Source organism: Salminus brasiliensis, chromosome 5 (genome assembly GCF_030463535.1).
Source record: "Salminus brasiliensis chromosome 5, fSalBra1.hap2, whole genome shotgun sequence".
In the NCBI taxonomy this organism is placed as follows: Eukaryota; Metazoa; Chordata; class Actinopteri; order Characiformes; family Bryconidae; genus Salminus; species Salminus brasiliensis.
The window spans coordinates 37,873,905-37,900,325 of NC_132882.1; the positions used below are offsets into that span (position 1 = coordinate 37,873,905).

At 42.1% G+C, this 26,421-nt stretch overlaps 1 protein-coding gene across 4 annotated transcripts in view; it reads right to left on the reverse strand.

Annotated features, from left to right (window-relative positions):
* Positions 1-206: 206 nt before the first annotated feature.
* The window catches only part of agap3 (ArfGAP with GTPase domain, ankyrin repeat and PH domain 3), a 137,201-nt gene continuing 110,986 nt past the window's right edge, over positions 207-26,421 (reverse strand). For all 4 annotated transcript variants that reach the window (XM_072680236.1, XM_072680237.1, XM_072680235.1 and 1 more), the window contains exons 13-18: positions 24,989-25,150; positions 17,226-17,380; positions 16,566-16,656; positions 15,773-15,995; positions 4,223-4,478; positions 207-3,357 (exon numbers count right to left, since the gene is read on the reverse strand). In XM_072680236.1, the coding sequence (XP_072536337.1) occupies positions 3,142-3,357; positions 4,223-4,478; positions 15,773-15,995; positions 16,566-16,656; positions 17,226-17,380; positions 24,989-25,150 (1,103 nt within the window). In that variant the 3' untranslated portion in view covers positions 207-3,141. The remainder of the gene's footprint in view (positions 3,358-4,222; positions 4,479-15,772; positions 15,996-16,565; positions 16,657-17,225; positions 17,381-24,988; positions 25,151-26,421) is intronic.

Consider the following 26,421-nt stretch of genomic DNA (forward strand, 5'->3'; position numbering starts at 1 on the left):
GTTAAATTCCTTGAATGTGTAACAAACAGATTCGGATTCTGATCAAACAAAAAGAGCAGCAGACATAAGGGATGGTGTTGGAGAGGGAAGGCTCCAAGAGGCAAATTGGTGGTGCACAGATACCATATCGTATTTTGTTAACAACAAATATCCACCGTTTTCACAACAATCAAAAACATGATGAATGTAAGAACACCGCTTGCACGTTTTATGGTATAAATCATTTTATTGGAGTGTTTGTTATGTCAATAGCCAGCCAAGCATCCAAAGCACACAACAACAAACTCTCATGAAGTCACTTCATCATGTTCAGAAACAGAGTGTAAAAACAATGGGAAACTTAAGGAAAAAAAAAAGGACAAACAATTCAATAAAAGCAACGAAAAAAAAATATTTACATCCGGCTTTTATAAATATGTCAAATGTACAACATTATACACAAAGTACCTCTGACGGTCCGATGTGAGGGCTGACACATTGAGACCAAATCAAAAGTACCCAAAAATGAACCGAAATGAAAGAGAACTAAAATGCTCTCTCAAAGAGGAAAATATGGCTAGTTTTAGTAGAGGACAGCGCAGATACTGATGGCAGTTTAGTCAACTAGATTAGGAATTAGAAGCCATTCCCTGTCCCTAATACTAGTGTTGAATCATCAACTCCACTGTGACAGAGCGTTGGCAACCGTGTGGCTTAAGACTGTGAGGGGTGAGGGACTGTTGGTTTTTCCCTCCCACTGGACCTCGTAACCAACTCAAATATGTGGTTCGAGTCTATGAGAGTGAGCTGACGTGAGGATGCAGATGTTTTGTTTGTTGGCAGGGGGGTGTGACTGCAGTCTGTTTTGAATTATTTGAATTAAATATGATATTACATATGATAGGATGTCTCAAAAAAACAGCATTGTCCAACCAGCACAAAAATATGGCCAATTTGACATCCAGACAACTTCAAAGTTTGATCTATAATTCTTGTAGCAGGAGCTAAAACAAGTGAAGCCAATGTGAACCCTAGAGTCCAGCACAGGGATGGTTTTTCATGTCCTAATACACCCAATGGACCTGCTCATTATCTGAGGTTGAATCAGGGAATTTACCAAAAATGTACTAGGCTCTGAACACTAGGACCAAAGTTGGACTCCAAGGACATGACCAGTATATTAACTAGTATAATCCAAGCCACAGGCTCCCAAAGGTATGACCAAAACTCATTCTCCCTTATTCTAACAATTCAACCAATTCAACGTAACAGTGTCTAATAAATTAAGAGCATGGTCCAACTCAGGATAAATCACTACCTTAAAACTTAAAGCAGCATAACTGCCAAGAAAAGAGAAGAGACCAATAAACCAATAAAACTGTTCACACAGATTCCAGATAAAATATGCTAAAATGGACTGATCGAATCACATAGCTCCATCAAATGATTACCACTGCATTTTGTCTCTTCATTGGCAGTCAGACGGGGGTGGAGTCAATAACTCCTCCTCATCAGGGTGAATAAATGCTCCATATTACACATGGATTATTACCTGCATTAAATGTGCCAAAATGCTCTGCAAACATGAAATACTGCATGGTATCAAAAACAAATATTTAACAGGGTTTTATTTCAGCTTTCTCAAACAGAGCAGGTTTCAAGGGTCCCTGCTTTTGCTACTACATTCCCCCTTAGCTCATCAACTGACAAGTCTGACTGACTTGTCGAGGTGAATCTTTTCTGTCAGGTCAGATAAGGAGGAAACGGAACACTATGACCAACAACAATTCTAAAACGGCCACTGTTATATGAAAGCTACCAGAAACCTGGTAGCCAAGATAATGCTTATTTATTACTAGCGTTCATTAATAGCTAGCAACTGTAGCACTTTTGGTCGAACCGTTTTCGTTACACAGCTCCCGAGTGCGGAACACTCCTCGCAACCCGTTACGGTCAAGCTTTTCTTCTGCTAATAGTTTAATAACTAATCGAAGGTGGATGAGGCCATCAGAGGGAAAGATAAGCTACTATATACACAGTTCTGTACATAATCCACTGTACCGTCCTTGATCCTCTATTTTTAGAATACTATTCTATATCAGTATGCAATACAAAATGGTCATGTCCTCATCAGTGAATGATCAAGTATGGAGGAGGTAAGCAAGCATTCTCTCCTTCTTTCTCTCGGTCGCACACGCGCACACGCACACGCACACGCACACTGAGGAGTTCACAGCAAATATAACATTACTGGCATCTGCCAGTGAACCGATCTCCCATGTATAAGGACCTTGTATGAGGGTGAGACCCCAGTGTCAAACAGTCATGAGACCACTTCAGAGCTCTCAAGAAATCCATCATCCATCTTACAAAGCCCTGATAATGACATACTATTCTCAGGGTAATCATGCTCTTCAGGCTTTCCTTTTTTTTTTTTTTTTTTGGGTCCAACTGAAGAGGTATTCTTAGCGAGCTATCTACTTTGATGAACACCGAGGAAATTCTTGGATGAGCTGAATGCAAGAAAGAAAATTAAGTCAGATGAGCTGTACCTTATTAAATGGTGCCATATAACAAGTTGAAGTCTTCCCTAATCAGCCGACAGGGGCCTGTCCTAGTGTTTTTCTTTTATCTAACCTCAGAAGAAATTTGCATAAACGCACACACTACATTTTTTCTAAAGTATGGAGTCTGTATGGAGCCATCAGTATGGCTTCTGACCAAAGACTAAGCTATTATATCACAATCTGGACCGAAGGATAAAAACATTCCTCCTCGAACCCTCCTGGCCGATCCCTTAACCATTTAACACATGTCCTCTACACAGAGTTGATGGACTGATGTTGCAGTCTTTCCATGGATATTAGGGTCGGTCACAACAACGTAAGGATAGAGTGGGTTGACCTTACAGATCCGCATCTACACAGTTAAGTCTAGACTTGACACAGCAGCAATGGTCAGCAAATGGGGCCACCGTGTCTTGGCCAAGGATGGCATTTCACAAAGGTAACCTGGAGGGGACACGGCGAAGAGTGGAAGTTCATTGCGAGACCATATGGACACAGTTGAAGGCAGGAAAGAAAGTCACAGTATCAGGGCACTGGGACACTGAAGGCTTACAGTATGGGTTTGGGTATGCACAGGAGAATGTCCTCCCAGGTTCTACATGATACTGACACTACGGTTGAGCTCGCACTGTGCGTTGTTGTTATTGATGTTAGGATTGTGCCGGGTGGCAGTTGGCGTAGACAGGCCGCCACTGTCAGAGGGGCAGCCGTGTTGGACAAGGATGTCGACACATTCCTGACTTCCTGCCCGGCGGGCATAGGACAAGGGCGTCTGACCCCGGGCATCACGACTCTTCACATCCACGCCATACTGTAAGGAGGACAGGCCAGAAAAATAGAGAGGGGGAATGGAGTAATTGGCATCTTCAACAATGTGAGCACTACTGAACTAATGCACAGAAACATCCTCAGTTACTAGATAATAATTTTGGACTTTTGGACTAAATATATACAAAGCAGAAATGCAATCTAACAGACTTGTGACACAGAAACAGCAATAAATAAATACGGCGCCAAATACGGTTAGTTAACTAAAGTAAGTTTAGCCTGGCTTGTCATCCGTTCCTGGGTTCATGTTCGTAACAACTCTTAGTTTCTTTACAATACAAATACCCAAGTTTTTTCACCTTTGTGATTATTCATTTATGGTGATCGTTCTTCATCATAGCAACGTGTAGATGGCAAAATGTGCATCTGTTTTCCATCAGTGAGGAAAACTTCAGAAACTTCTTAAATCCATCAAACAGCAACATAAACCCAGTAGCCAATGAAAGGTGTAGGGGGTGCAGCAATGCCAGAATTCACCTTATCTCACATTTCACTTATTTTGCAGAGATTGATATTAGCAGTGTCTAGTATGACTATGACCGAACAAAATCACACGCTTATATTTTTCCAGATTTATATAGTTTTGCCCTCATGCACAATAGCAACAGTAAGTGATGATCAGTGATGTAGTTTGTGTGCACTGTTCCAGTGAATTAATATGCAATGTCCATGTTTAATGTCATGTCAGAAATCACAGGTTAGGGTGTTTTAAAGCAGTCTCTGGGACATAATGCTTTCTAACTGGCTGTAACCAGACCCATGTCAACAAGTGTTCACTTACTTTTCTTTAAAAAATGTAAAAGGTTTTAAATGGACATTGCTTCCAAGCGTTGTCGTTGGGCCCTTACCCAGATAAGCAGCTGTGTGATGACAACATTGGCCATGGCGCAAGACAGGTGCAGGGCAGTGCGACCATCTCCATCACCATAAGTCTCGTTGACCTCCTCCTTAGAGCCATGAGCCAGCAAAAGCACCACCAGCCTTAGGTCGTCTTCCACCACAGCCCGGAGCAACTGCTGCCCCAGAGGCACGTCAGACTGTGGTAGGCTCACTAGAAAGAGCTTCTGCTCATACTTTGCCCGTATCCAGCGCTCCTTCTCTTCCCTGTGGGAAAATGAGACTAATGAGAAATAATACGACGATATTTACAGACCTGGGTAAAATTCTAAAGTTTAGCCTTTTGACAGCCCACATTAGTCAGATGTGATATTTACATAATTTGACAACGTTGCTGATCCCAAACGTGTGTAACATACATGAAATTGGTCACTGGGGAAAAAATGCAGTGCAAGGTGTTCAAACAAGAAAGAAACTTTAACTAACAGGTCAATGAAGACAATTGTAACCCAACAGTCTGCCAGCAAATTGCTGAAAAGCTGCTGCAGATCTCAAATTAGTATACCTTTCAGGTAGCAGCTCAACCTCAATTCTTCTGCTTTTCTGAACTGTCTACTGCAGACATTTTCCCACTCCTTGTTGGACTGATTACATTTGATATTTCATTTTTATTATAACTAATGCATGTAATTGAGGGAAACTCAGCTTTGTTCCAAATAAATACAGTATCAGTTTTACTCATCAAGTATTTGGCACCTTAAACCTCAACATCTTGACATTTATCTACTTGCATACTGTTTTACCCACCCTTGAAGTGCTGTTTCTTCCTGGATCACCCACCTTTGCGTGTACATCTATTTATAGTTAGGCTAATGCCTAGGCTTGTTCGTGCTGGCTATTAGAGTTACCAGGTACCTGCTGGTGCTGGATGTTTATTAACTCTACAATGTAACTTATGTAGATGGAACTTAAACATGTAATTCATTAAGTACATATTACCCCATCAACTACAACTGTCAGCATTCCTAGGTTAGCATTTCACTTTTTTAACTTCATGGTACTGGCCTTCCATTTTGCTAATTCTTTTTGAACAAATTCTCCAAATAAGCAACATTCAGAGTTGAATTGTAACAATGCCTCAAAATGTGATATCGGAATGCACAGAAGTGGCAATATGCATGGAGATTTAACCAAGTATCGTAGAGAATAGACTGTATAGACTCTTGAGAATGTATTCCATTCACACAATCAACCCACTCCACTATGGTCATGCCATGTGCCACACTCCTCCTGCCTCCCAGCTCTAGTCTCATTGTAGATTATGCGACAACCGAAAACAGTATTGTGAATAGTAGGCTGAGTGGATCACCCCTAATCTAAAGCTCTACTGACACAATTGTTTCTTCTCTAATTGATCCTCCTTGTTCTTTTATCTCTCTGCCCCAGAGAAATCCCATTATTTCCTGTGCAAGCTTATCATAAGTTAAAACTGGGGCTAAAAGGATGAAAATATGTTCTCAATGATTTGCTCACTGAAGAGTCATGATCAAGTGGTAGAGAACTGATTTGATTCTAGATTTATACAACAGATAATCCCTATTACATACTCTTTCATCTGCTTTATCCTCCTAGCACACACATATTGCACCCTTCTGATGCTCCTGCTCCAGCAGTGGGAGGGTTAAAGCCTGGTCGGCTATCGAAAGGTTACACATTGTGAACAGCATGTCTGCAGTGGACAATACAGGAGGGAGGGGGGCATGTTTTTATCGCTGCTGTCACTGCTGTCACTCTTGCTCTGCGGATCCCCACAATGGAGCCCAATCTACACTGGCTCTTCAAGCCTCGGGGGGCCGCCGGCAACCGGCCAGATCGAAGGGCCAAAGAAAGGAGTGTGAGAGAGATCGCGAGAGCAAGAGAGAGAGAGAGAGAAGCAAGAGAGAGACTGACGACAGAATGAAGCTCAACTCGGTGCTCAAGCTTTACACTTCTATCTGTCCCTTTTGATCTAACACCACTCCTCTCCTCTCCAGTCTCCTTTCACAGGCCGACGGCAGGATCAAAATCGATAGTAGGCCGTTTGGAGCATGCTCAGTGCTGCAGTGACCCGGTGACCCCATGCGGCGGGCGATAAGGGGACTAGAAAAGGCCTGTTGTTTGGCTAGGCTGGGTGAGTGACAGAGAGAAGAGGGCAGGAGCCTGATAGGGCCGGAGAGAGGACCTCGCCGACGGGTGATGGGCGTCCCTCGAGACGTCAGTCCTTACGGGCATGAATATAACCACATTCATAACATCCCCAATCGCCCGAAAACAACAAACAGTGCATGGCTGATAGACGTCAGGAGGAAGATAAACTCCGCCACCAACAGTGAGGACTATAATTGGATTCATTCGGAGTTGTTTCGTGCAGGTTCCTTTGCCCGACACCTTTCCTGCAAGTGTAGGAGTCATTTCTTTAACGCTTGCTAATTCTAGGGCTAATTAGGTGTTTGTGCCTAACAGCATCCAGTGCCACCTCTTCTGGGGTGACAGAATTGAGCCAAATGGTGAGACTCCGTATCACATGTTAATTACAGCAGCAGTGATTGGAGGGACAATGGTGTCTAAATGGGGCCACGCCCCCTCATTATCTCCCGGACAATAACAGGAGCCTCCAAATCAACGGCTGCTTTTTCTGATGGGGGGGCTGGCCGATATGTCAACTGACAGAGCTGTGTGAGAGAGTGAGTGAGAGAGAGAGGCTGAAGGATCTGTAGTAGATTGCTGCGGATGTTTGATGATTTACTCAGCAGAGATGTTTTAGTCCAACTAAGATTACCTTTAGTACTTTCTACTTTTTTTTTTAATTTATCCCCTACCCTATTTATTGTTTAGTGTAATTTTCCTTTAGTTTAAGACTGTGTTCTGTGTTTCTTTGTTACTTGTCATACGTGTTGCTCTCACCAAGACAAATTCCTTGTATGGGTAACATACTTGGTGAAATAAAGAGATTCTGATTCTGATTCTGATTCTGAAGATGAATTGAAAAAGGAAACAAAAATGGAAAATACGTTAACACTTTACAATTAATGACATACAGAGTCAATCTGCGACCAAGACAAAAAGAAGCAAGAGAAATGAGAGCATTGGAAGCAGAAAGAGTCAGGGAGTTTAAACATTCATGCATATTAATAATTTGGAGTCCTTCTTAAGCCCTAGTTGGCACTGCCTCCACCAGATCTCTAGCTCAGAATTCCTATACTTTCTATATCTTCTTGCAGCTTATAAGCAGTAACTGACTGACAGATTTCCTACTGGATCCCCACTTCAGCTTAATCACGTTTTTTTCCCCCATCAATGCAACAGAATGAAATATCAGAGCTGTAGTTGTAATGTTGCAGTCTACAAGAAAGGTTTAAGTACGCAAACACCTTTCTGTTGCCTCGGCACAAGCAATTTCCTGTGTCTGAACACTTTGTACAAGCTTGGGGAAAGTCACTGCTGCAACAATGGGCAAGCTAATTAAGAAGGCCGCCACTTTAACAGTGTTTCCCTTAAAAATCCCTGGCTGCTCTTTATGGAGAACAAGGCCACAAAGCCACTGAATAGACTCTGGCCACAGTGAATTGCTCTCCAATGGGTGTGTGTGAGAGAGAGAGGGATTGAGTGTGTGTGTGTGTGTGTGTGTGCGCGTGTGTGTGCGCTGTAACCCCCCCCCCCCCCACACACACACACACACACACCTCCTTCAGCAGTCACTCTTTCAAAGCTTGTTTTTTCTTTTGAAGAGGTGGTGAGAGAGACCCACCCCATTGTTATCTTTCTCTTCCTTTGCTCCCCTCACAGAAAACATACGGCGGCATGGAGAGGGAGGCTTCAGAATGGAGATGACTGTAAAGAGCGAGAGCGAGAGAGAGGGGAAGGGAGAGATAGAAAAAGAGAGAGGGCCTCCAGACGTTTTGACTGTGCGGTTTGGGACAGAGATGAAGGGCTCGACACAAGCGTAATGAAGCGGAACGCCGTTCGCCAAGACGCCCCAGAGTCATTAACCACAAACACTTCAGAGGCAGTCAACTCTACAAACCTGCCACTTACTTTTTCTTTTTCCAATTCACCTAGCTATAACACATAATGATCTCGTATGAGCATTATCCTCAGGATTATTTACCACAAATGCTAGTGCTGGATGGTACAGACATATTAAATATCACAATATTTTCACAATGCATCCTGTTATTGCGTTATTTTTGTATGAATTAACAAACAGTACTCAAAACCCAGGGCATTATCAGGTCTCTTTTACCTGTAATGTACAGGCTTTGTGCTATTCACACATGCAGTGTGTTCACACAACAGCATTGTACTGGGGTGTGCACATGCATGTTTGTCAAAAGTTCCAGTTCCAACGTCCTCAGCATAAAATACAGGACAATGATCCCAAGCTTACCTCCAAGTCCACCAAGGCTTGGTTTCAAAAGAACCTTGAACGCCATAGAAAATCTTTGGTGAGATTTGAAGACTGTGGTTGCAGTAGCAAACCTAAGAATGTTATTGATCTGCTGGATATTACCCATGAGGAATGGGCTAAGATTCCTCAGGAATGCTGCCAGAAGCTGGGGTCTGGCACTGCGTCACATTTGCAGCAGGTCATAACAGCAAGAGGGTGTTCTACTGAACAATAGACACTAGACACAGATATAATGAATAATTCTGAAACTGCAGTAGTCATTAAGTGTCATTTTGTGTCGAATTTGGAGAAATCACCTGTTCTATTAGTTGTCTTAAGCTAATAAATTGTTCATGTTTGATTTGTTTATTGCAAACAGCTGAAAGTTTGTAAATCTGGCTAATAAACCTCATTTGCAATGAGGGTTGAGTAATTTTAATTGCAACTGTAGGTACTGCATTACAAAGAGGGTATAATTATTGAGGTTAATTAGGGTTAGTGCAGTGCAGTGTATTAAATGCTGAATAAAAATAATTTATCTTTATTTAACACCACTGGGTCTTTTTTTTCCATTCCAGCTAAACGAATGTAAAAATTAATTGTGTATTGTGAAATATTGTGATATATTGATGCCATTTCTCCCTCCCTTATGCGTTCTTTTTTAGATTACACCAAAGAGAACTTCACACAGTGTTTCTCCTGCCATGGCAATAGCGATGCTATTTTATGAAACTACCAATCATTATTGAGATAATGCTCACTATTTATAGACATCCATTTGTAATGTTGAGATACACCAAAACTGTTGGGACAGGCTAGAATGTAGGATGGTTTTGAGGACTTAAGTGGGACCTCTGTAAACACATTAAAGTTTGCACCAGACTCTCGCACCTCGCCTGCATCTGCTACACTGATGCCAGCAGCCCCAGCAGCTCATGTGTTTGGAAAAGGTAGAGAGCCTAGGTAAAGGCAGCAACATGTGGCAGGAATGACTTGACCATGGCCACTTAAAAACAGGAGGAAGAGCAGAGCGGTAATCCTGCCTCGGCCTTCTGTTTGAAATGGAGCCCCCCGAAAACAAACACGGGTCCGGCACGCCGAGGGCTGTGGGAGAAAGTCGAGAAGCCTTGAAAAGGACACTTCCTCTCGGCAGGAGGAAAGAAAATAAAATGAGAGGCTTTAGCATGTCAAAAGGGAGAGAGAGCAAGAGAGGGAAGAAAGGGGTGGGTGGGGAGAGAGAGAGAGAGAGAGAGAGAGAGAGAGAGAGAGGGAGATAGATAGGAGGGTAGGAAAAAGAGTGATGAGACAGAGAGGACACTCTCTGTGGGGGTAGTGGTGGTGGGGGTACATTCAGGAAATCAGGCCCATGGCTACCCCCCTCACAGACACACACACACACACACAGATACAGAGAAAAAACAGCCTGGTATGGATGCTTGCTCCGAGTCGCAGGGTTGCTTGGGGGACAGAGAGGGTACTGTGTGTGGGGAGAGAGAGAGAGAGAGAGCGAGAGAGAGAAGCGGACTCTGTTTCAAAGGGAAAACTTATTCATCACTCTGAGGATCCAGCGAATAGGAGCTTTATCGTGTCATGTGGTCTGCCCACATCAGGAGTGTGACATGTCTTACTAACCAGGTTGTGATATAAAGCAAATACACACTGTACTGTCCACATAACCAGAGTCTTCAGGAACGAGGAAGGAACAGAAGGGAAAGAAAGTGTTGAAAAGGGGATCAATAAAGGAGGGGTGGGTGGGTAGAGGATGTGGCTATATTGTAAGGAAGTTCTAGAATGGCCCGAACCTAATAAAGTGGAGAATGGCAGAATGATTTGGCCGGCCCTGCCCAGCGAGTCAGCAACACATGAGCGCACCTCAATGCAGCAGGACAAACAGGGATAATTACTCAGCCTGCACACAAACACTGCTGCTTCCCCCCTTAACAGCACCCTCACTCCCCACAGAGGGCTCACTCGGGGGAAGAAGCTATTAAGGCAGAGTCAGAAAGTAGCAAGTGGCCTGACGAGTGAGAGGACGGTCGTAAGACTATAATGCCATTGACGGCAATCATTCAACAGAGAAGGACCTAGAGACGAGAGAGGAGTGAACACTGCTTTCATAGCCAGCAAGCTGCTTCAGACATGAATAAGGAGACTTCTTATGTCCACACACACACAAAGTTGCATCTAAGGTCGTCATGATACTAGGGGTGTAAGGAAATATTGATACACTTGTAGTGTTGTATTCGTATATTCCTATCCAATATTTTGGATTGCATTTTAAACAAAGGCATTGCCAGAATGCTCATGTGCTGCTTTAAAAATTTTGGCTTAACATGCACATTTCTGTTTTAGGTTTATAAGCAAAGTGATGTTAAAATATACTTTAATATACGATCTTTCAAACTTCTGCCCATTAAAAAGCCTTTTCTAAACAGTCATTGCACTCTCAGCTAAGCTGAAAAACATGTAGCTACAATGAGAAGGTCAGTTTACTAGGTAAACTTTAACAGTAGTAATTAGTCATTGTAATCCATCAGTGGTGATTAGTCACTACAGTATGTCCTATTGTTGAGCACTTCTGTATTAGAGGCATTAAGAGGTTTTAATAGCAATAATGCATCTGCTCATATTCATGAATTAATTGTTAATGTAATTAATTGAAGTAAGTCTCAAGACCATCTATCCCAGAAGACCCCATGGAGAATTTCATATTGCCTGGATCTAAGCCACAGTTTTCTCTGTAAGGCTACAAATCTGCAACAGAGGCACAGAAGTGGGTACGATACAATACTAGCTTTCGCAGCACTGATACTGCAGAGGAATACAATATGCAATATGCATTTTTCTAACAAAATCACCCAATGCGTGCATCTCAAAAGTATCAATTAAATTTTCTGCCAGGGTTTTGGTAAATCAAAGCAATGGCCCATTCTGGCACCCAAACAGGCACTGGTCATTAATATGCATGAGGTCATTAACATGTTGAGTTTTTGTTGACATAAGCCTTTATCAAGGTCACTGGTAAAAATATTATTTGAACAGTAGAGAGCAGCAAGCTATAGGAGTGAGGAATTCAAGTGTGGAACCAGCAGTGGTTCTGCAGAGCTAAAGAGGTTAAAAGTGAATGTACAGAGTTGGGGCCAGTACAGCAGGGTCGTGCTGGTCCTCTGTGCACGCTGTGGGATCCTAAGCAGTGATTTGCAAACCAAACACATGAAAGAAAAGCAGGAAGCACAGTTTAAGCCTTGAAGCACAGCAGGTTGCGCAGAGTACAGTGAAAAGGGTGAAAGGGTTAAAGCAGTAGAGAATGTTGGTGAAGGGGAAGGAGGGAGGGGAGGTTAGTGGTGTGATTCATTTTTATTGCTGCCGCTGCCCTGTGGGGGCGACACACCGGCAAATTATTTCTGAAACAAAGTGGAGGACCGCAGTCCTCATCAGACCTATTGCCTGTACTGGCCAAAGGGCATCGTCATGTTTCTGTGTGTGTGTGTGTGTCTGTGTTTGTGTGTTTGTGTGTGTATATGAGTGAGTGTATGTGCATGTGACAGTGAGGAGCACACTGATGAGCGATAGCTATCCACATCTGCCTGGACCTCCAGGACACAGAGGGGTGTGCAGAGGGAGGGAGAAAAAGAGTGATGGAGAGGCACTGCTGAAATTTCAGCATACAAGGCTGCGACTATTGATTATTAGTGATCGAGTATATGTGCCAATTAGTTTGATGACTGATAATCAGAGTTTCAAAAGAAAAAAAAAAAAAAGAAGAAGATGATCATCTTTTCACCAAATTCACAAACCATGTCTAGCAACTTCATGATTTTTAAGGATGGAACAGTACACAGCAGTTACGGTTCAGTTTATACCATGACTTGGACATAACCGTTTGGTACAATGAGGGGAAAAAAAGCAACACCTCTGTTCTACCTTGTGTCATATAATCCCCCTGAGGTAGTTTATAAAGCCTGTTTATCAAGCAAATTCAAGGTATAGACACACTCTTGCATAGACTTAAGACTATATTTACATTTAAAATTTAAAGCTTTAACTTAATCCTCCTAAAGGAAAAAAAGTGGCTGGCTATTTGGATGCGATCAGTCTGAGTTAAAGCATGGCATGTTGCTAAGTTTAAGATTACCGGGTGGAATTCTCGCTTAAGAAAGTGAATCGATTTTGCACACAGGCTACTACATATTCTCTCTGTATACACTGTAACATCCATAACTTGATGGATGGAACTTGAGGATTAATTACTGCGTTACACTCCAAAACACTAAATGTGCTGAATTCTATATTAATATATTTTTAACCCCTTCTTATGTTTATTTCAACGGTAGCTGTGAGGATCACTTAATTCAAACTGTTCAGTTGGTTAATCAGTTGAGAGTAGTTGAGTGTGTGAGTGTACATGTGTGTGTGTGTGTGTGTGTGTGTGTGTGTGTGTACATGCATGATTTGGTGACGATTTACCTATGTGACCAAACATAATGAGTACATCCTTAACTCCAAATTGGCTACATACCTGGAAATTTCCTGTAGGGTTCATTGTGTTATGCCCTTTCTGTGTAGGAGTGAGCGTAGTATAAACGGTGCATTGACAACCTTCTCAGCACTTCCACATACAGGTGCCAGGCAATTAGAGCAGCCTCAAAAACACATATCTGCCAAGTGCTAATTTAAGACTTGCTCCCTTCTAACACATAGCCTCAGTACACTCTGTCTCCCTTCAAACACATAGCCTCAGTACACAGTCTCACAATTCCCATCTCTCTCTCTCTCTCTTTCTCTGGTCACATAAGATTTATGACCACAGACTAATTTATGACACGCATTGAGTAAATCTATCATAAATCTATCAATCTGCTTAATGGATGACCCGGAGAGCTCCTTGATCGATTGGTTCTATTCATCAAAATAATAATTTTAATTAATTACATTAAAGTCTGACACCACAGGAGCCGAGCTTAATTCATCCATTCGCCTTCTCTTGAAGGAAAGAGATCAGCTAGAACAAGAAAATAATGAAGTGATGTTAATAACTGCCAAATAACTTTATGGCCGATAGTTAATAGCTAAAACAAAAATACTGGCTAATAATTTAACTGATATTTGTCATTGTTTCAAACACAAATATATTTTTAACATATTACACTCAGACACAGAGATTTAAACCTTAAATGAACAGCATGTTCCCCCATTAAAAGACCTAAACGAACAGTGGAGAATCACCTAAAATCGAATCTAAGGTCAGATATGAATTGTAAACTGTCTCAGATCTAAGAGAAAGGAAGTCTATGCAGAAAGAGAGAAATCATTTTTTTTTTATGTCCATTAGAACTGGGCAGCATTTACATAACACGACAGTTGTGGCAGTAGTTTGTGGAACTGAGTAATCAGGTCAGTAGCTTAGGGGATGAGCTCAGACATACAGTGCCTCTGCAGTCACCATGCTGCTACATGCCAACACTGTGACGAGTGCTAAATCAATCAGTCAGCAGGACACTAACAAGACCAAAACAAGCACTGGACTAAACAAGAACTTGAAGAAACTTTTCAGGTGCCCTAGAATGGAAAAGCGTTATTTTAGAATGGAATATTTAAAACTAGATTATAAAACATAAATTTATATATGCCTAGCCCACTAGCAAATACCCTACTAGCCCTAGTCAAAGCTAGCCACATGACAAAAGACTATAACTGCCACTTATGGCGAGGATATGGTGGTGTTCATTCTTGTAATAAGTTAAATCAAATACAAATGACTGTGACTGTGCCTGAGGCCTGATCTGGGGAAAGCAGAGTCAAAAGGGGTGGCCCCGGAAGCAGGCTGGTATCTGCACTAGCACCTTTAAAATGCTATTCTATGCCATTTTAAAGGTACCAGCAAAAACTTTTTTTTATAGTGGTACAGGATTTTGATGCAAAACAGGAAACTAGCATCTGAACTAGTGCAGTGCTTTTCATACCTCTGCTCTGCACTTTTTACAGTTCCCATGCTGCCAGTACACCTGAATCCAAATAATCAATTAACAAGCCCTGAAATGAGTTAAGACGTGAGTGTCAGAGTGGGACAGCATATAAAACGTGCAGAGCAGGGGGCCCCAGAAACAGTTCAACTTATGAACTAGAGGAACACCTTGGCTTTCCACAATGGCAGGGCCACTGGTTAACATGGGTTACCTTCCTGACAAGTCTTACAGTCTTGTAAAAAGCATTAAGCAATGTACAGACTATAAGCATACTACTCATGAGTCAATATCATTAATCATCTGATCTCTTCTGCAGGCTCCTTTGTGAACCACAGATAAACGCTGTGCAAGGCGAGGAGAACGTCCAATCCCAATATACATACTGCCCTGAAACATGATGCTCATCAGCATCACTTTGGCTAAGTAAAATCAGTTATGACGTTAATGAGATTTTCATTTCTGACGGAGTGAGTGAGTGGGAGTGAGAGTGAACGAGTGGGAGGTGGGAGGGGGACGGCTGCAGGACGCTGTGAGCCATCAGAACCTCCTGACAGTGAAAAACATTCGCTCCCCCGGCCGCCAGCCAGTCCTGCCGACTGGAGTGTGAGAGGGGGATATCAGCATCAATAATCTTTCATCAAGTCAAAAGCGCTTGGCTGCTGCCGCACAGGATCTATTCAATAGACAACAAGGAGACACCACTTCGAGAGCGCGAGTGAGCGAGGGAGCGAGAGAGAGAGATACAGAGAAAGAGGGCTGACCTCTGTTCATTGTGAGGACTCTAACGCTAACATTTTTTTTAATGCACGCTCTGACATATATACAAACACATAGGGCTGGTGTTAACTGTCGTTCCGAAATGCTGAAGATGCTGATACATAAACATTTTTTAAAAAGGTGGAAATGGGGATAAGCATTACAAAGAATACTGTATTTATTCTGTAGAGTAATAAATGCATTGAACTGAATATAAGTCCTAAGTTTAGTTTGGAAATTCAACACATAACGCCAAAAGGTTTTGGTTCATAATTAGTGGTATATGCTACACCTCAGTTACATCAGCACAGCTCATCAAATGAATGTCAGATTCCTGCTGATCTAGACATACTAGCCATATCTACAATCTCTGTTGTTAATCAAAAGAACTGGAGAACGGTGACATGGTTTACCTGGTGCTGTCGGCACCTGGTTTGGCGTAGCCCTCCAGTGCTCCCTCCCACACACTGTTGGCCATAGCGTTCCCAATGGCAGTCATCACCATGCTCAACTCCACAGGCCAGTCGTCTAGGTCCAGAGACCGTACACGGGACAAATGAGTGCCCAGGTTCCGGTGGATCCCTGAGCATTCAATGCAAATCAAAGCACCCAGGTTCAGACTCGCCCAGTCTGGATCTGCAGGCAAATGACAGAAGAAATACTCTGAGCACTTAAAAGAAACAGCCCACAAGTACATGCACACATCAAGAACATGCTGCCTGCCATGTATACTTTCCAAATGCCTGAAACCATGTAAAAATACTATGCGGACCACTGCTGTAAAGCATTAGAAATATGCTTGTACAGGCACCCGAATAGAGCTAAACTAATGGTACATGGCTGTGCAATGCATAAAAATGCAAATATTAATGTCACTGGTAGGTGAATTATACATGTTACTGTGCCTTAAGAATGTGCTCATAAATGTACAGACCATATAGGAAATATCAGCAGACAACTACAACATTCACAGAGTCATTCAAAAACTGCATACTGCTGGATATCAGAAGAGAAGACGCCCAAAAATATTTAAAGTCAGACACAATCAATATAAGGATTTCCTAAATCATCTAGTAGCAACTGCTGATTAGGACTTCAATAAGAAAAAAATATTTCTAATGCCAATATTAAAGTACATTAATACAACATATAATGGGTTATGGGGAGGACTTGTCTAGTAGATGGGGTGAAATGAGCTGTACTCACTGGGGGCGTCACAGTCCACACAGAAACTGTTGCCTCTCACATTCCTGATGGACTGGATGGCCACTGCATCGCTCTGGCTCCCTAATCGAGACTTGAGTGGGGGGAGATTAAGTCAGAGACCACATAAAGGAAATATGGTTGTGTCTGTGTGTGTGTATGTGAGAGAGAGAGAGCGAGAGAGAGAGAGAGAGAGAGCGAAGAGAAAGAGAGGAGATGAGACGTGGGGTATGAGTATGAAAATGAGCCTGTGTCTCTGGAGCTGTTTAGCTACACATTCTGAAACCTGTCAGCCTTAATAACAGTTCTCCAACAGTGCACCGCTTCTGTCTGCATACCATAAGATTAGAAAAAGGAGCATTGAGAAGAGGGGAGAGAAAGAAACATTGGCAAGATTGAACAGAAAACAGGTTTAACATTGCTTTTTCTTTTTCTATCTAGAATAATGTTTCTGTTACTTTCAGAATATTATATTTGATCTTTTTTAAGTCAACACATCAGTGGTCAGCCAGGCTGTAGAATAAATAAAGCGTGCAAGGCAAATGTTCAAGTGGAATTAGGCACAACTTTTGTTGATCCCATAATGTACTGTTAAGTAACAGAATCCACTGGATGGCAGATAAAGAGCGCATCGTTCATAGAACATGAAGAAAGATGTTTTACCTTATTCTTGCTGCTTTCACATGACTGTAAACTGGCAAATATCTGACTCTCAATAGCTTGGACCCAGAGCTCCCGCTCCTCATACGTAGATGCCTCAAAATGCCACATCTGTCCAGTCAGTGACACAATGATAAACTCGAAGGATTCTTCTTGCTCTGAAACATACACCAAGACACATCGATGTAAGAAACTCTACTCTTGGGTAGGACAATGCTTGTTCAAAAATTTTACCATTACAATAACTGAACTTATTACAACAGTGAAAATTAACCTTCATTGTTCAACAACACATTGTCCTGTATGCTACATGTGGATCCTAAAATTTAAGACCACATTCAAGTGTACTTGTGGTCTTTAATTTGTCAAATGTAGTTATATTAATGAAAACTTTATGACCCCATGGACAATCTGTAATGAAATATTGAATCTTTTAGACTCAAATTCACCATTCTTTTTTTTGTTTTCAGCACAGGTCTGAGTAGAATGAGAGCCTGTGATCAATTCCGGTTGCCGTGGAACAGTGGCATCATAAAAGTGCATCATTTACAAGGTAAACACATCCATTAGAGCCTTTATCTCATTATCATCCAATCACATTACATTGCAACTGCCTAACTGGAATGTAATGTGGGTTAATAATTTGGGTCATGCTAATTTCCACACCACAAACGCAAGGCGAGACAAAGGGGTGTGCATAAGCCGCTACAACGAGGGGTGAGAGGTGAGCGAGAAACCATCAGCTCAGCATTAATTCGCTCTAGGATCATTTTAAAGCCATGATTACTTGAACATGTTCATGATGATTAGATGAGCAGTGGGGGACATTTTGGGGATGCAGCTGCTTGGGCCGGCAGAAAGTTCACCAATTAGGGGGTTGCGTTAAATTAAAATTGATTCCCCACCCCCCCCACACACGTCGCCATTTACAGTACGCTTTATGGCCTGAAAATAGCTTAATACATTCGGAGATTGTAATGCTAATGATATTTACTGCAATCAACATAACTGTTTCCCGGTGGCGGCGGCGTGTGGTGAGCAAGTAGTTGTGAGGATCTCACTTTAAAGTTGATGCTCAATAAGATTAGCCATGAAAGAAGAGGTGTTTAAGCTACAAAATGTTTTAGCTGTGTTTTTTATGTAATTTGATTATATGACAAATAGTAATTAAAATTATATACTGTAGATATTAATATAATTTTTGTCCTGAACATTTTATCGGGGGGATACAGAGCGTCTCCATGCATCCTTAAGTTAAATATAAAATTATTATAAATTAATTACAAATTATTTCCAGTGTTACCTCGACAAACTAGGTTGCCACATGATTTTCTTAGTAGAAAGACCATGATCAACAGCTACTCTATCACTGGTTGGGTAACCAGTGATAGAGTAGCTGTTGATCATGGTCTTTCTACTATTAGAGGCAGCTTATCATCTCATCTGTAAGGGCAGCCTCCATTACTTGTACTTGATCCCAAGCGAAAACTGACTGGTTTAACCTGCGTCAAGGTTCTTAAATAATGAAAAATGTTTTCAAATCTAGCCTGTGTGCTGGCAAATTGCCCCTGATCCTAATTCAGCACCATATTTGAATGACTGTATTACGGTCTATGGTATTTTTTCAAATGAAGACTTTTATGAATCTGTCAACAATCTGCAATATGACCTTGCTTATTTTAAATTCATCTGAACCAAGCTGAGAAAACGTGGTCTTTCAAATATTGACTGATGATCTTTTAGGAACAAGATGAATTAGAATTTCTCAGAATACTTATGCTCCATCAACAGCTTTTTTCAATCTAGTGCAGACACTGAGCATGTCAGAAGGGTTATATGGGGAGCTTCTTATTCTTTGGAACAGCTACATGGCCTCGAGCTGAAAACAAATCCAATTAGCTCCACACCATCTTCAATTATCTGTTTATTCACGGGACTTGACTCCAGGTCGGAGATCAATGAAGAGCCGGGAGGTGTGTATCTAAATCAAGGACTAAAGGGTGAGGGGCCACTGGTCAGACGCACTCTATTCTTTGCTTACTTTTCAGTCTGCGTGGTGTTTAAAATGCACTACAAGGAAAAGTTCATTGGGATCAAGCCCTAAATGAACCTAACACAAATGTATGCATTCAGTGCATTTGCCAGTTGTTTTTTTAGTCCAATCTTGAAGAAATAGCAATATGTTGCAAAAAATATGCAAACAACTGCATCTTTTGCCATTAGTTCTTTCCATGCTTTTCTTCAATTATGCATTGTCCTTCTTGACACAGTAGGTGTGTATGTGAAGTGCACTCTTTGGTGATAATGCTAATATACACACCAACATAATTATCTGGAATTCCGTCGAGTCCTATAATTACACACCTATGCATCTGAACACAGACAATTACTTTGTTGGCTGGTCATCTGAAAAATCTGCCATTACAACAGGTAATTTCCATATGGAAATATGAAGCATCAAGCTTTTAATGGCAGCAGTTTGAAACCACAGCAAATGAATGCCAAACTGAGCTTTCTAGAGTCACATCGTTGAGGATGGGTCACCAGGGAAAGGCATTTTAAAAGACAATATTGGGACGAATAACCAAAGAGAATACTTTTGCAGAGCTAGCTTTGTGGCAAGATATTTTATGAATTGTGGATGCAAAAATCTAATCACAGCAGCATAACTGCAGGTGTGTTAAGAGCCTTAAGTGCAGTACTTTCAAGCTGAAGCAGCTTTCTAGAAATACAGGGCCAGATCCCTAATGAGTAAGCTGAAAGAAAAATCTTTACGAGCATGAGGAAGAAACAGTAGGAGGAACCAACCAAAATGATACTACAGCAAAATTAAATTTAAACTCAAAAACACCAACTTTTGACCATACAGTTAATTTAGCACCCAAGAGTTAAATATAATACATTTTAGTATAACAGTAAAAGAGGTATTTAGTTATTTATTAACTATTAAATAGGTATTTAGTTATTTGTCATTCGGAAAGTCAGGGAACAATTACACAACAATTAAGTGAATTAATGTTCAGTTTTAACATTTTTACTATTTAATATATTTATGTTTGTAGAACCTTACTCTGCATGTTCGGGAAAAGAGGAGGGGGTGTATAATATATATATATATATATATATATATATATATATATATATATATATATATATTTAGCTAAATTAACATGTCTCTCCAGATCCAGAAGTTAAAATAACGGTGCAGTTCCAGGCCTTAGGTTCCAAGTATATTTAGTGATGCAGGTGTGGCATGCCCTAAATCAGCAACCTGCAAGATGGCTGAGGTGTGGGATTCTCTGTTTGTGGCTCCTTTCCAGCTTCGGAAGGCTGTCAGACAGGTTTTTGGTGTTGCTTGCGATGCTGTTACTACACTGATGATTGCTATTAGCAGTTTTAATTGAATGTAATTGGGATCGTTAACCTTACAGAAGCTCATCAGCACACTGCCATGTGCAAACACTGCGACATCTTGGGACATGGTGTTGTTTCTGGAGACATATGGCAGCAAATCTGCTACCTTGCATGCGGTGCAGGTGATTGAGAAAGAGAAAGGTGACTGGGGGTGGGGTGGGGGGGGGGGTATGGTTAATAAATGAGTGAGCATCCCTGTATTTGTTCAGGTGAATCGTGTCTGATTGCAGTCTGGCAGAAGATGCTTTCACTCCAAACCCAGTCTACCCCCCCTCCACCATCACTCTCCCTCGGGCATGTGGGATCTTCTCGCACTGACCACAGCTGGACCAGGTAGCACCTCTCGATTGCTATTCCATCAGAGCACGGCAGCACGCAACAGCCGATCCATCAAGTCAAGTGTGGGGCAAAGCCACGGGGTCTCTGCGAATATGAGGTGCCTCACCGATACCGTAAGGCGACGTGTTGAATGCATGGCTGTCTGTGATCACGGACCCGATTAAAACAGGAGGCTGTCCTCACGGATAGCCACTTCTCCTCCTTTGCCTCTGATCTGGTGCCTGTGTGAAATGTAAGCTTTTGGCTGCTGAAGGTGCGAGGTGCTAGCCGCTTGCCATGAATTAACAGGCAGTTGGGAGGAACCGGCGCTGCCGGTGCCATCTGTAAATGTCAACGGCGGCGCTTGCTCATTTTACACATCATTAAAGGCAATATTCCTAACCTGTATTAGAGCAATCAGCACAGGGCCATTACTGAGACAAGCCTGGGGGGACATGGGCCAAACAGAGAGGAGGAGAGAAGACGACAATACGCTCTCGATCTCCCTCCAATGCAGAAAAACACTCTTAGTAAACAACCTTACACACACACACACACACACACACACACACACACACACACACACAATAAGACATACGGACAATTGGATAAGCACGACTGTCCTTGGACAGCGCGCACACACACACACACAGGCACACATACACCTAACACCAATACACTTGGAAGTCCAATCCCATGTGTTTGCCTGCGTGAGAGCGCCTGCATGTACGGGAGTGTGTACCGTGGCGTGCAAACAATAATCTTGTTATTTCTTCCTCCAAAGTGCGGCCCTCCACAGCAGCTCCATTAGAGAGGCAGGGGCTCGGGGGAGCGCTTGGGGAAACGAGAGCGAGTTGGAGAATGACAAAACAAAAGTATTGAGATAAACACCCTCCATTAGGCCAGGCAGTTAAAGCTTCATTTGCTGCCGGCCGCTTGGACTCCCAGTGAGGGAAGAGTTAACCCTTTATGCACTTGAGCCAACAGGGTTTACCTGGACCTCACATTTAAAAAATTAAAAAATAAAAAAAATCAATAATTTTTAAAATCAGGCTATACCGAACCCCAAACATTACTCAAACGTAAACAGAGTTAGGCATGATATTCTGTTAAAACACTTTAACATATCAAACGTCACTGGAAACAGAAGCAAATCCATGGAACATCCTGCATGTGACCTGTTTGTGTGTGGCTGCAGTTGGTAAGGCTTTTTTAAAAACTTTTGGGGGAAAAAAAAAAAAAAAAAAAAAAGGGCCACTGTTGGTTAAAACGTTTAAAACAGTTTTTTCAGTCCTATGTTTATTAAATAATTACATACAATGGCTAAAAAGGTTACTTGGTTAATTTTCTGTGTTACAGAGAATGCTAAACACTGCTGACCACAATAAGCTCACTAGCCATTACTATAGCATTTGTCCATAGAGCTTGAATTGGAATGTAACAACTGTATCACAAGGCTTTTTGGTGGTAGGCTTCCTTCACATCCCAAGATGCGATATTAGTGCGGAGTACATTCCAACCTGTTTAAATCATCTTCACAATGTTTGAAGGGCACCCACATTGAGAATATTTAAAAAAAAAAATTTCATATTGCATGTTTTTGCTTACAATGTCCAGTGCATAAAGTAAAAAGAAGTACTTAAACTTATATGGAGAGTCTCTACATATTGCATGGTATTAAAAAATATTCTTAAAAAAAAAAGGGAATACCTACAAAACACGGACTCTTTACTAAAAATGCTACAAAAAGTCAACTACTTGTTTAAATAATTGAGTAATTCTTCCTAAAATATTTTTTCTGATAAAAAAAATATATATGCAATTTCATAAAAAAAACAAAACAAAACAAAAAAAAAAAGATATGCAAGCTCTTTGCCTGTTCTACAATTAGTGCATCCAAAAAGTAGGTGAATTCACAACTTCGAAGGGCTGTCTAGACACTTTTGAAAATACAATGTGTATATACACCCCTCACTAAATAAGTTTATCAGTTTATCAGTGGTGATGATGTGGTGGCTGTAGCTAGTCATACTGTGGCATTAATTTATTTTCTTTAGAAACTCCAAAGAGTTAAGCAAACCTAATTCAAATCTCTGCATATTACTCCTCTGAAAATGAGCCGTTCATTACTGCCAATCAAAAGCAGACTACACTAACCAAGTACCTTTCCCAGGATATCTTTACTGGCCATTGATTCTGGCAGCATGTAATGGTGAGGTGTGTGTGTGTGTGAGCAGGTGAGTGCTCCTGTGAGCAGGTTTGAGAGAATGGTGGGCCGCTGGGAAAGGCATTACGCTGCTGTCAGCCTGCTCGCCGGGAGTCCTGCATCACTCTTTAAACACATGAGTAGCTCATTTCAGCGTCTTGCGCTGCGTGAAAGAAAGGATGAGAGACGCTCTCACTGAGGCTCTGAGTGGACTCTGAGTGTTTCCTGATCTTAAGGATTTTTTTTTTGGTTGGGGTTAAAATGCCCCAAATAAGAAATCAAATTGATGTCATCATATTTTCCAATCAACCTTGCACAGGACTGTGCACTTACCCCATTAGACCCCATAACACAGCTCTGGATGCATATTATACTCAACATTCATCCTCATGAAGTGGAGGATACATAACATTTTTGAGTAAATGCCACAGGCTCTGTAATGAAGAGGTTAAAGCACTTTAACGCAACTAACGCCTGAGGAGCAAACACATCGAATCCTATATAATGATTTTAGCCCTGTCTCATCTTTGGCTTTTAGATCAAAAGCCTATAAAGGGTATACACTAGAGAGAGGACAGGGTCTGTCGGTTGATTATTTCGGGATCTTAAACATAGTCATGGCACCTCAGAGAAAGGGGGAAAAAGTTGCTTCACCTTTTTAGAAAGCTACAGTGCGTTTGATTTATGATGCTTCAACACAACTAAAATTCAATTTCTGCCAACATCCAGGTCTTCTGATTGCTTCGTAAATGAGATAAACTGATAGCAATTTATTCAAGGATCCAACCCCCGCCCCCATCTCTCTCTCTCTCTCTCTCTCTCTCTTACACAGATGCAGTCTGCTGGCTCCACCTGAGTGCCTCCCATACTTAAGCAATATGTCTGTATTCTGCAAGCACTCACTAGAACAGACAAGCGCACACTAATAGAACATTTCAGGGAAGAGGGGTGGAGAATGGAGGCGAGAAGAGACGGTCCATGATGGAAAGAAAAAGTTTTGAAAGCTGCCTTTTTCTCTTGCTTTCTCGCCTACACAGGCTACGTGCTGTGCCACTGTAACACACAAAGCCAAGCTTAAGTAAACCTGGGGGTTTGAGCTCACACTCTTGACGAAACGTCAATTATTCCATGTGTAATGGGACGGACCGAGCGTTGTGCAGTGCTAAACTCGTCTAACTGAATTCTTAATACAGTGGAACAATGGGAATCCGCCATGCCTGTAATCCCCCTGGGCCCTTAATGTCAGACATCACTCACTCCTAACCCATTAAAAGCCTCTTAACATCCTTCAATCGGTCACCAGACCCCCGCTGGACCACACCAAGCCGTTTTGGCTTCTTCAATAGCTCAACAAGGGGCCTTCTTTAAAGTTATCGCCTTGCTTTCTACTTAAAAAGGGTGAAAACTATTTTTAAAAAAACAACAACAACAAATTAATCTGGTTTGGTTTTTGAGCCGGCATAGCAAAAACAACCAAGAGCAAAACCATTTCTGTTCTGATCATGACAACCTTTTTGAAGGACAGCGTACATCAGCTTGATTGATTCAACCCCTTTATTGAGGATAGCCTGAGAGAAACGCTTTTGTTTGGTCAGTGCCACCCAATTACGAGTCATTTGTCACTTAGGCCCAGTACCATTGGCACAGCAGTGGTGAGTGATGGGTGACATATCATCCATGTTAATGCCAAAAGTGCTGGCTTCTTCAGAACGAGGGTTACAATCAAAAGTCAAATTTGACGATATTGGTGTGCATTGCGTGATACAAGCTCACGCTCTGCCCATAGTCGGTTCCGGCCGCAGGAAAGTGGCGAGAGTGTGTGGTTTACCTTCGTTTCCTGCCGACAGCCCATCTGGTTTGGTGATGCCCGTGCTCTTTTTCCTCCTGTGCTTCTTGCGGTTGGCATGTGGTGAGGGGGGCGGCTCAAGTTTGGGGCTGGTGGCTCCGCCCATGCCAGGAGTGCTGCTCAGAGGGTCCGTCATTCCATTGGCTAGAGAGAAAGGGAGACACACACAATTGGAGTTACCAGTTTGACTATTTGACCAAAGTGGGCATGCTGTGTGGTGACTTGGAACAATTAGAGCAAGGGTGTTAATTTTCGGTCCTGAAGGTAGGTTTCCAGCTCCATTCCACTCGGAATCAGAGACACTGCACTTTCTGTTCCTATGAATCAAATATGCATCAAAACATAACTCATTTCTGTTACACCTGCATCAGAGAAAAAACTAATTTGTTACAGAGGTAGCAAATGAAGATTTAGGATTGCCTGAGGTCTTGACTATGTCAGAGTGGAGGCCATTAGGTGCACTGGGTTAGAGGTAATAGAGGTTTGGTTTAAGGTGATTTTATAAACATGCTGCTCTGAAATGCAGTGGGTGCAGTACATGGGGGGGCACTGCATTTGTGTGCGTATGGATGATGTCAATAGAGAGATCAGGGCCATCTTTCTAAGCCTCTTGACACTAGGACATCACTTTCCTGTCCCCTCAGGACACCATTACCCACAACCCCTCGCCAAAGCCCCCGGGCAGAGGGGCCTTGGCAAAGTGGACCCCATATTGCTACACATCCACACATGCATTCACACTGTGTGTCAGATGCTGGCAGCCCCCTCTATTGTCTTGGCATCAAAAGCTCATTGTGGTGTTGCAAACTCCATTCATCTCACCAGGCCTGGGGTGTGTGTGTGTGTGTGTGTGTATATATGTGTGTGCGTGTGGACAGTGGTCTGGGAACATCTGAAAACCCGCAGTGCCAAACACTGCATATTCTAATGGCAGTGGCGACCATTAGCCGATGTGGAACATTAGACCTAATTTGGTGGATCCCTTCAGGGAGCGGGGCTTAGCGCGGTCTTTAAAAGGAGTGAGATGGGACCCATGCGGGGGGTAGAGGAGCCTCCACTACAGCCTCCACATCTGCCTCAGGCTCCGCACTGCTTAGCTTGGGCTAGCGTAGCAGCTAATGCCGGCTGCGCCACTGCCACTTATTGCCATACTCTTCTGTACACACACCTATAGATTCTGATCACCCCACCTTTGACTTTACCTTTTACAAGTCTAGAGTTGTAATCGACCTTTTGGAACCCGCACTTTACCAAAGAACAGAATTGTAATAAGCTACAACAGTCAAATAATAATAAAGCAAAAAGAGGGTTTCAAGGTGAGCTAAGACAATGTGGCGCGGAAACAAATATTTATAAAATGAAGAAATGAGGACTAAATCCAGTTGGATTCATATCGTAAAGAATTAGAACATTCA